An 11,833-nucleotide genomic window follows, 5' to 3' on the forward strand; every position below is an offset into this window, starting at 1 on the left:
AATGACTAGGGAGGATAGAAGGAGAATTGATGCCTTTGAGCTGTGGTGCTGGAGAAGAGTATTGAATGTACCCTGGACTACCAAGAAAACAAACAGATTCATCCTAGAGAGGGTTAAATCAGGCTACTCCTTGGAGGCAAGGATTCTGGGACTTCGTCTGACATACTTTGGACATGTTTTAAGGAGAGACAGGTCCTTGGAGAGGGACATCATGCTTGGCAGAGTGGAGGGACAGTGCAGGAGGGGAAGGCCCTCTATGGGTGTGTCAGAGGCAATGCAATTAGCACAGGATAGAGCAGGGTTTAGGGCTGTTGTACAAAGGGTCGCTATGAGTCGCAAAGGACTCGATGGCTCATAACAACAACAACTAGGATTTATGATATAAAGAAATGAATATTGTACATCTATGAGTTTATGATATAAGACTGTACCAGTGCTAATAATAATAGAGCTGATTCAGATCCACAGATGCTCTAGGAGAGAAGAGTTAGCTCTACTAATTTAAACTGCTGATATTTCTGAAGTAGACCACCAAGTCTTCATCATTAAGTAGCTCTGGATACTCACATATTTTAGGCATGTTGTTAAGAAAGGCTATGCCTGGGAGAGGGACATCATGCAAGATAGAGGGTCAGTGAAAATGAGGAAGACCCTCAATAAAAAAGATGTGTTGGCGCAGTGATTGCAGCAAAAGGCTCTGTTGTATCAGAAATAATAAAGATGAACAGTAAAGGACAGGGTCAGGACTCAGATCTGTTGTTTATAGGAATGCTATGAGTTGTATTTGATTCAAGAGTACCTAACAACAACAACAAGCACCACCTCTGTAGAGACCCCAAGAAGCACCCGCTAGTTAGTAGCCAATACACAGGTCGAACAGTTGGGTTGTTCAGAACACTATTGATGTACAAAGTGTGTAGAAGGAAAAGGGTGTGATATTCTACAACTGAACACGTTCAGGTTTCTTATCTAGCATGAAAAGATTTTATTTATATGAAGTATTTCTTGCTGCTACTGCTTAAGTGACACTAGAAAGTGGTATCATGATTGGAGAAAACCCCCTCAACAACATGCCCTGTGCAGATGACATACTTATCTGCAGAAAGTGAAAAACATTTCAAGCACTTATTGAAGAAGATACATATGGATTTAATATGGATTGGCTCACAACATCACAACTTTAATATGGACTGGATTACAACATCTAGAAAATGAAAATTCAGACCACCAGGAGATAATAACATCAATGAAAGAGACCTTCTAAAGAGTTAGTCCCTGTGTGCATCAAAACTTATTCCAAAAGGATGAAGAGAATCTATTAACAAGAAAAGAACATTTGGCAATGACATCTCAGACAAGGGTCTCATAAGAAAACATTTACAGAATACTACAAGGTCTCCACAAGAAAAAGACGGAAAAACCAATTACAAAATGGGCAAAAGTCCTTTCAGAGAGAAGAGATTCCCATGGCCAACAGACACACGAAGAAAGGCTCAAAATCACTGGCAATAAGAGAGATGCACAGCAAAACCACAATGAGATAACATCTGACCCCAACTGCAGTGGCAAACTTTAACAGGACAGCACGCACTAAATGTTGGAGATGATGTGGAGAGATTGGAACGCTCATACACTACTGGCAAGACTGTAAAATGGCACAACCACTCTGGAAAGCAGTTTGGCGTTTTCTCAAAAAGTTGAATGTAGAGATTCCTCATGACCCAGCTATTCAACTGCTAGGCATATACCGCGAGGAAAATAGACAGAAACAGAGACTTTTTCACAGATCTTTATAATAACATTATTCACAATAGCAAGAACATGGAGCAGGCTAACTGTACCTCAACAAACAATTGGATTGAAAATTGTGATGTATCCACAGGATAGAATACTATGTAGCACTCAGAAGCAATGATTTTGAAAAACACTACATAACATGTAAGAGTCTAAAGAGCATTATGCTGAGTAAACTAATTCAGGAGCATAAGAAAAAATAGTGTATAAGACCATTACTGGAAAAACAGAAGGATAACCTGTAAGATGTGTATGGATATACAAAACAGGAAAGAGAGGAGAAAGGGGAACTGAGGGTGGGGTGGGGGAGAAATCATGAGGTCCTACATTTGGTGAGTGGAGGGAGAGGTGAATAAAAACAACAATGTACATGTATGAAACACAATATAAATAAATTAAGGTATGCAAACAAATTTAAAAATCCAAACAATCTTCACCACTGAATCAACAGGAAGTATCATGACAGATGGTAAAAATATTGAAGTTATCAAGGATTTAATTTTATTTAGGTCCACAATCAATATGCATGGTAGTATCAGTCAAGAAATCAAAAGACATGTTGCATTAGAAAAATCTGCTCTCGAGGACCTCTTCAAAGTGTTAAAAAAGAAGAACATAATTTTTGTGTTTTTTTAAAGAATATAATTTTCATGACTATGGTGCCCTTTATTCAAGTGACAGAATTTTCACTTATTTCCTATTCATCCAAAAGTTAGACAACGAATAAAGAAGATCAAAGAAAAATCAATGTCTTTGAATTGCTGTGCTGGTGAAGAGGACTGAGTATCTATCCTATAGACTGCCAAAAAAGTGTCTTCCTGTCTTTGAGGATGTGCAAACAGGGTGCTCTTTAAAAGCAAGGATGGTGAAACTCCAACTCACACGTTAGACATGCTATCCAGAGAGGGCTGCTGTTGTTGTGGTTATGTGTCTTCAAGTCACTGGTGACTCATAGCAACTGCAGCTCTGAATCCAACTCGTCTCGAGCCATCCTCATTGTCTCTGACACACCAATCCCCACTACCCCAGTCACTGAGTCAATCCATCTCATCTAGGGTTATCCTCTCTTGTGCTGCTGTCCCTCTCCAAGGATTGGTCCCTTCTTGCAACTTTCCCTAAGTATGTCAGATGAAGCTTCAAATTCCTTGCCTCCTAAGAGCAATTTGGCTTTACCCTCTCCAGGACAAACCTGAATAGGGAAAGGCTACTTTGAATAATCTTGCTACTTTGAACAATCCCGCCAGTAAGGAGAATGACTTCCATTGTATAATTTTTTAAAGGAATTTTACTTGTGTATCTGTCTCAATCTATATCAATCTTAATTCTCACTGAAGAAAAGCAATCATAACAATTTTACAAAAAAGACTAAAGAGAGAAGATGTATGTGAACCTATTATTCAACTGTCAAACACACGTGTGAACAGCTCTAGGAAACAGTGATGAACATCGATATTACAACTGAACTGACTCATCCATAGCTAGTTACAATAAAGGAGTAGAAACCAGAGTAATCATGTCAAGCACCAAATCAGCCTTAATAAGAAAGGTCAAAAATGTCTCAGGACCAATGGAAGCTGACTCACCACAGCAGGCGGGTGCTGGGATCTTCTCAGCAGCATGAAGAGAGAGTCCTGCCAGCTTTTCTCCATACTCTGCTGAATTAGCTGGGTCAGGTTTGGGACTGGCAGTGCCTGGCACAGAGAGAAATCAGCTTGTGAGCCTGTGTGAACAGGGACAATAGAAAGAGCATGCTGTGTCTTTCAAAGATTCTCCTTAACTAAAGGACACTTATCTGAAAAGGATATGGGTCTGTCAGACTAGAACTCACAAGATACCAGGAAATATGCTAAAAATAAGGAAAAGCAGAGTCTGAGACAGTGGACAGAAGGATTTGCAGACCACCACTGAGCTAGAGTCATGACTGTAGCCCATCCTCCTTTGGGAGAGGCAGTGTGATCCAACGTAAAAGAGCATGGACTTCAAGCTGGCTACACTGAGTTCCATCCTGATTCAACACTTAGGCGGCATGTGATACAGAGCTGGTAACTCAATGTGACACTTTCAACATGTTCAATATGGGAAGACATAGGCTTGACATGGAGATAAAAGAACTACTGTATGCAGTGCACTCAAAAGAGCTCTAAGAATCAAATGCAAAGACTTTCTTGCTATACCTCTGCTAGCTTCCCCTCACCCTAGTTCCCAGGATTTCCCTAATGATTGCCATTCTGAGAACTTCAGAGTGAACTTGTGTCTATAAAAGAATATAAACATAGCCTAAGAATTCCTATGTTTACGGCCCTGAAGTCTATGGGGGAGAGAATAGTTTAATAAAAGTATTATATTTTAGGGCATTATGTTTATCGTAAGAGTATGGAATGAGGGTTGCAGATGTGCGGGGGGAGGGATTGTGTACCAATGAGGGAGTTTTTCTTTTGCTTTTCAAGGAGAGGAGCAATCAGGGCGGGTGGGGGGGAGAGAGGGGTGGGCGGGGAGAAGGGTGCAACAATGAATGAATGGAATTCCAAAATCTCTGTAGATGTTCATTGAAATGAAAAATAACTAACTAACTAAATAAATAAATAAATAAAAAGAATTCCTAAGCCTTCCACCTCCTTCCACTGGTTAAGCCATGCCCGCACCTCCTGAGACCATTTTCCCATAGTTCTCCAGCATGAGGTTCCAGTAGTGCTCCTTCTGAGTAGAATCCAGTTGTCTCCACCGCTCCTGGAAAAAACACAATGTCATGACCTTAAACATGGCTCCAAAGAGAGGTACTTGATCCCACCTATAGGAAATATGAGAAGGAATGAATGTGCCAAAGGAGCCTAAAATCAGAAAATCTGAGAAACTCAAGGAAAGAGATTAATGGAGGAAAAGGCTGAGAGTAAAACTACAATCCCTACTGCAGGATTTCTTGTCCTGAGTAACTTCCATGTGTATATTTTCAAGTTGTATGACTTTAAGGGTAAGCACTTCCTGTTGAATGTAAAACATACCAGAGGTATTTCAACCTCCTTTTTTTTTTTAACTACTTTCTAAATCACTTAGTGTAAGTCAGTCAAACATTCTCAATATTGAAATGAAATCTAGAAATTCCAAGGTATAAAGAAATGAAAAATGAGTTTGTTGCCAGTGCAAATTTGCAAAATAAGGAATCATTAACATTTAAGTTGACTGTGTTTAAGCCTCATCCTGAGACAAGACTTGTGTATTCAGAAGAAGGGTAACACACCTCTGTAATCTCTTAAGAATTTTAGGGTGTAACACTCAGTCAATGGATGAGTTGTCATGAATAAGGCAGCCTCACATATCCTCTCAAGGAAAGTTCTCTGGGGTATTAGGGGTAAGGAATTACACTGCCAACCCAAAGGCAAGCAGTTCAAATCTACTAGTTGCTCTATAGGTGTAAGACGGGCAATTTCTTCCCCTGTGATTTACTGACTGAAAACCTACTTGAAGGGTCAGCTATAAGTGGGTTCCAACCAGAAAGTTCCTAACAAAAAATAAATAGAAGTAGAGTGAGTTCTGGTGCCTTCTCTGTAGGGAACTGTGCTGCCAAGACAGAGGGGGTGCCTCTAAGGTGGTTCAAATCCACAATCAGCTCCACAGGACAAAGATGGGGAGTCTTATCTCATGTGATTTACATTTTCCAAAAACCTGCTGGAGAGTCAGCTATCAGTCAGTTTCAACTTGACAACAATGAGTTTGAGTTTTGAACTGGGCAGAAATTGTTGTTGTTCTATGTCATCAAGCCGCCTGTGACTCATAGCGACCCTATGTACAACAGCCCTAACCCCTGCTCTATCCCTTGCCAATCTTATTGATTCCGACATACCTATCCCCATTACCTACCCCAGTGATGAAATCAATTCATCTCATCAAGGGTCTTCTTCTCCTGTGCTGTCTCTCCACCCTCCTAAGCATGACGTCCCTCTCCAAGGACTGATCCTGCCTTGCAACATGGCCAAAATATGTCAGACAGAGCTTCGGAATCCTTGCCTCCAAGGATCTGTCTGGCTTTACCCTCTCCAGGACGAACTTATTTGTTCTCCTGGAAGTCCATGGTATATTCAACACTGTTCTCCAGCACTAAAGCATTACCTTTTGGTTCTGACCTTCAGCAAGTTGTTAAATTTTTCTAAGCCTTGGTCCTCACCAGAATTCTCATCAAGAATGGAGTGAAGGGAGGAATCAGGTTTATAGATCCCTCATGATGCATCATTTGCTTTATGAAACACTGTAAGTTTAATTCAAAGTATTCATCAAGTTACTGTTATTATCTGTTGAACCCATTACATCTCATAGCAATTCTATGCATCAGGAGGGAGCGGGGGTGGGGGAATAAGAGTTAATAAATAAAGACCAAGGGGAGCTCTGGTGGCCTAGTGACAAGAAGCTGCAACTACAATCCCAGAGGTGCACGGTTCGAATCCACCAGATACTCTGCCGGGGAAGGAGGGGCAATCTCCTCCTGTACCAGTCAGATCTGATTTGACGGTACATGCACACAAAAATAATAATTAAAAATAGATAGATAGATGATAGATAGATAGATACCAAAAAATTTTCCAAATCTCTTAAAAACTCTAATCTTACAAGCAAGTTGTGGGTTTGAGATAAGATTTGTTTCATCACAAGTCTTTTTCACCTTTGTTCAAGACCCAGATTTCCTGATTCTAAATGGCAATTTAGAAAAAACATTCTCCCTTAAGAAGATCTGACAGAAATATTCAAATTCAAGTTTTTCTTCATGCTTATTGTTTCTGTTATCCTAGTGAAACCCTCTTTTCCACTGAACTTCTGAAAATTCACTCCTTTCAGTCTTCCTAATCAGCAGTCAAGAAATCAAAGGACAAATTGCAATGGAAAGGCCTGCTGTCAGGGAACTCTCTGAAGCGCTAAAGAACAATAATGGCAGTCTAAAGACTAAGGGACACCCAATCCAGGCCTTCATTTTCACAATTATTTGCTGTGCATCAGAGAGCAGGACAATGACTAGGATGACAGAAGAACTGATGCCTTTGGAGTTGTGGTACTGAAGAAGTATACATAACATATCACAGACTGCCAGAACAAATAGGTCTGTCTCAGAGAGAGTGAAACAAACTTTCTCCTTGGAAAAAAGGATTTTTGAAGCTCCCTCTCACATACTTTGGGCACATGGCCTGGAAGGATCAGTTCTTGGAGAAGGACATGATTGGAAGGGTGGCCAGAGAGCACAAGATAGGAAGACCCTGGATTAGACAGACAGACATGGTAACTGGGGCAATGAGATTAGGTTTGTTGGAGTCAGTGAGGTTGGCACAGTACAGTGCAGGGTTCAAGGCTATTGTACACAAGGCCCCTATGAGTAACAGGTATCTGGACAGCACATAACAACAACAACAACAATAACTTGTGAATGCTCAAAACTGGTTCAGAGACATGAAAAGCAAAGAAAGCCAGCTAACCTGAGATGATGCATTAAGAAGTGAGCATCCTGAGTCCTGGTCACTGATAAGCCTTTCCTCCAGATGGCCAAGAAACTGGGAAGAAGCCACCACTGAAATGAGAAGTAGGAAGTTTTAGGAATCTAGATGTCCTTCTCAGTTACTCCTCACAGTATATTAATTTTAAAAAAAAAACAAGAGAACAGTGGCAAATTAGAACTGATACTTCTCTTCACAATTTCAAGATTTATACTTGCATCACCAGCCAAATCCAAATCTGTCAAATATCACAAAGACCCTCACCCACATATTCTCTCCCCTCCTTGTTCAATTCCAAAATCCAAATGATCAAAAAAAAAAAAAAAACACAAAAAAACAAAATCCAAATGATCTAAGGCAGTATAAAATTGTTGAAAATGGAGACACGGAATCTCCCTAATCAGAGTGACTTGTGAACATCGACCTTGTTCCCAAAATTGCGCGAGACATGGCAATCTGAACATACTTTCAACTAAGACAGGCAGGAACCTAATTTTTCTCCAAGAAGCCCCCAACAATACCATGAATAAAAAGTAGCCTTACCTAATTCTGGCTCAGTGTCAGCTTCCTCTTTGATGATGTGGCTCAGCTGCTCTTCAGGCCCTGAAGCTGAATTCTGAAGTCCCAGCTCCTGATGCACCACTTCAGGACAGGCCTCTGCCTCCCTCACTTGGCAGCTTGCAGATTCCACCTTCTCAGGTAAGCTTTCCTGTCCTAGAACCTGGCTGCTGATCTAAAGATCATATGTTACTAGTTACTGTAGGATGCTGTGTTGGGATTGTTGAAAACATGAAGCAAATCTTCTACAAAAGATTATAGGACAGTCCTTAGGAATAGGTAACAAGGAAAAGACAGTCACCTTCTTTTTCACAGTCAGCAGGTATTTCCAGTCATTGATGGACATACTGGCCAAGCCTGCAAGACCTTCAAGACAGGCCTTTAATACGGGGTTTCAACTAAACAATCCGTACCAACGAAAACCTAACAAAATCTAAACACTGGAGTGTTAAGTTAGAATGGAACCCCAGATTATACCTTCAATTCATAACAGCTAGAGTATGGAAAGTCACTAATACACAGGGTAAAGAAAAAAAACCAGCTGTGCAAGGGTTAATTTCAACTCACTGCAACACCATAAACAGAGAAACTCTTTAAGGTTTTCTTAGCAATAATCTTCATGGAAAGTTGATGACAAGATCTTTCTTCTAATGGTGTCACTTGGTGGGTTCAAAGTATCAACCTAAGGTTAGTAGTCATCCAGGACACTGAGAGTCACACAGCAGCGTAGATGAGGCAGGAGGAAACCCCAACAGTACCCTAGTTCCCAGTACCCTCTGCTTACCCACTGCCACAGTCTCTGTGGGTCGCCCTTCAAGCTCTCTACTAGCATCACAGCCTCTTCTCCACTGGCAGGACGCTGTGCGCGCACCCACATCTGGATCTCTCCAGGCAGGATGGTCAGGAACTGCTCCAACATGAGGAGCTCCAGGATCTGCTCTTTGCTGTGAACCTCTGGCTGCAGCCACTGGAAACAGAGCTTCTGAAGTTGCCTCAGGGTCTCATGGGGCCCGGACAGCACTTGGTACTGAAAGTGTCTGAAAAGCTGCCGGGCAGCTTCAGGGCTGGAAAATTCCCCTGAAGGGGCAGCAGCTACTCCAGGGAGTAGGGGGTCCGCTGCCTTTGCCAGTGGTGGCACCTGGACCAGGGCCTGTTCCAGCTCCAATGGCATCACTGGGATTGTCAAGGTATTTCACGTCAGCAAAGTCCTTCTGCATGGAAGGATGCTCTGGGGAGAACCAGGTCTTCACACAGCCTCCTGCAGGGACGCTGGGGAAGGAAGAAGTTACAGTGATGCACAGAGAACAACATGGTTTTAGAAACAAACTCACATACCCTGCTGAGAAGCCTTGGACTCAGCCATCAATCTCTGAAACTGCCAATGGATGAAAAAATGAAAGATAGTGTTGAGACGGCTCCAACTCACGTGGACCATGTTCCTCAAAGTGGAGTTGTGCTCCACAGTCCTGTGCACAGTGGGCTGGTTACTCAGAGGTAATCACTGGGTCTTTCTCTCAAGACAATATGTGGTACATTCAACTTCTCACCTCTAAGTCAACAGCAGAGGACTTTAAATGTTCACACAACCAGGGGCTCAAAAAATGTATCCTTTATCTGGAAGCAATGTATGCTTGTTGCCACAGATCAAACCATCAACACACTATCTACTTTAGCATCAACACCATGTCCACTTTATAACCTTGTTGGTTGGTTTTCAAATGTGCACACCAAGCACAAGAGTGCCTTTTACCTCATGAAGGATTTTCACTACCGGCTTCCAGATAAATACAACTTCTGCATCTAAACCTTCAGTATTACATCTGTCCATTTGGAGACTGAAAAGTAAAGCTAGACAAGTACACCAGTGCCCTACAAGTAAATCCCCATGATGCTTCTAGAATAAACACAAAGTTGAAGAGAATGAAACACTCCTTTTCAAAAGGTGAAATGAAATTCCCAAGTGACTTCCTTTTAGTAACATGTTGGAATGTGGTCTCTCTGGGAAATGATGATAAACCTGTCAACCTGTTTTAACCTTTAGCTCAAAGGGTATTTGGAACAAATATTGGCTACCTAAAGTAAAAGCATACCTATTGTTTTAAACTAACTAGTATTTTATGGATCATTTTGGCAAAATTTTTAAGTCTCCAACCATAATAGAGAAGATAAATACAAAAGAATAAAATTAAAATTATATACCTTTTGATGATGTTTTAAGGATAATTATCTGGAAATTGTACAACTCTTCTCTCAGTTAACAAGTAGGTCTGAAAAGGAATAAAATAATTATGATATGAAAAACCTAACCTAAAAAGCACAATTTTAGGAAGACCAAGACCACTTCTACTCACTTAGCCCAGTAACTATAGAAAACACAGTCACTTAAGACATTCAACAAGGCAGATCAAACGCTTATTAATTACCAAATCATGGGATCATATAGCATGTTTTCTCTGACTGTAATGCAATTATAATTCCATATTGTAATATATAGAAATTATTAACACTTTAGTAAAAGGAAAACTAAAAAACATAAACATTTGTAAGATACAACTAAAGCTTAGTTTAGGGTGACTGCTGTTTTGTGCTGTGGAGTCAGAACCAGCCCACAGCTGACTCTCTAGCAGGTTTTCGGAGGAAGTAAATCACAGGGGATATTCCACATCCTTTTTTCCCAGAGCAGTTGGAGGATTCGATCCTCTTATCTCTGTGATCGCACTGCAGCTTCAAACCACAAGGCCATCAGAGCTCTTAGAGAGATACACAACTTTAAATAAATGTGGTTGTTTTTAGGTGCCCCCAAATCCAGCAGGACTCATAGCGACCATACGATCAACAGATCTGAACCCTGTGCGATCCTGTGCCAGAGCACCTGACCACCACAGTTCTGCGGACTCAGCGGGTTAAGAGGAGAGGGGATGGCGGGAGGCCCGATCCCGAGGGGCTTTACCACCTTCAAACCGCGGACCCAGGGGGCTCAGAGGAGAGGCTAAGGCAGGAGCCCTGATCCCCAGGGGCCTTATCCACCGCTGTGCCGCGGACACAGCGTACTCAGAGAAGCGACAGCGGGAGCACCAATCCCGAACAGCCAGGCCCACCACCCGCACGCGGACCCAGCGGGCTCAGAAGGAGAAGCGCCAGCGGAAGCCTCAATTCCAGGATCAGTGCAAAACCGGAACACTCACCTCCACCGCGGCCGCGGAGCACTCCCGGGCGCAGCTGCGTGCTTAGATCGCGGCCTTGGGGGGCGGAGCCGGAAAAAGGGCAAGGCCCAGATTGGCTGCCAGAGCCACCTTACGTCACCACCCTGTGAGTTCAGTCGTGGGTTGTTGTTTCCCCTCAAGTCAACTTGATACTAAACTCCGCTCTATCCTGTGCCAAACGCACTGTCTCTGACACACCCATCCCGATTACCCCGGTCACTGAATCAATCCACCTCATAGAGGGTCTTCCCCTCCTGCACTGTCCCTCCACCCTCCCAAGCATGATGTCCCTCTCCAAGGACGGGTCTCTCCTTGCAACATGTCCAAAGTATGTTAGAGGGAGCCTCAGAATCCTTGCCTCCAGGGAGCCGCCCGGTTTAACCCTTTCCTGGATGAATCCGTTTGTTTTCCTAGCAGTCCATGGTATTCTCAATACTCTTCTCCAGCACCACAGCTCAAAGGCATCTAGGGACCCTATAACCAAAAGATGTGATTCTGCCCATGTCCTCTGACATCCTCAATATCTTCAAAATGCTTGACCCCATTGTTACAGCCATCTTCTCAACCCATCCTGTCAAGAGTAAACTGACCCTTCAACTTTTCAAGCATGATGTCTTTCTCTAAGGTCTTTTCAATTGATATGCAGAACAGATGATTCGGGAGTCTAGACTTTATGAGGAGGAATGTGTCATCACAATTAGAAGAAGACTCATCAACACTGAGTCGGAAAATCAAAAGGGCCGAACTCGCTCAGCATATCTTAAGCTCAAGGAACTGAAGAAGAAATTCAAACCTCGAGTTGCTATA

The 11,833-nt window shown here is 42.3% G+C and overlaps 1 protein-coding gene across 1 annotated transcript in view; it reads right to left on the minus strand.

The window, feature by feature from the left end:
• The window catches only part of LOC102849586 (zinc finger protein 18-like), a 25,782-nt gene extending 16,788 nt beyond the window's left edge, over positions 1 to 8,994 (minus strand). The window contains exons 1-5 of the mRNA XM_006900514.1: positions 8,608 to 8,994; positions 7,809 to 7,998; positions 7,248 to 7,339; positions 4,431 to 4,521; positions 3,374 to 3,485 (exon numbers count right to left, since the gene is read on the minus strand). Coding sequence (XP_006900576.1) covers positions 3,374 to 3,485; positions 4,431 to 4,521; positions 7,248 to 7,339; positions 7,809 to 7,998; positions 8,608 to 8,994 — 872 coding nt within the window. The remainder of the gene's footprint in view (positions 1 to 3,373; positions 3,486 to 4,430; positions 4,522 to 7,247; positions 7,340 to 7,808; positions 7,999 to 8,607) is intronic.
• Positions 8,995 to 11,833: the final 2,839 nt, after the last annotated feature.

Source organism: Elephantulus edwardii, unplaced genomic scaffold (assembly GCF_000299155.1).
Source record: "Elephantulus edwardii isolate Elephantulus edwardi_28Jun2011 unplaced genomic scaffold, EleEdw1.0 scaffold00286, whole genome shotgun sequence".
Taxonomy (NCBI): domain Eukaryota; kingdom Metazoa; phylum Chordata; class Mammalia; order Macroscelidea; family Macroscelididae; genus Elephantulus; species Elephantulus edwardii.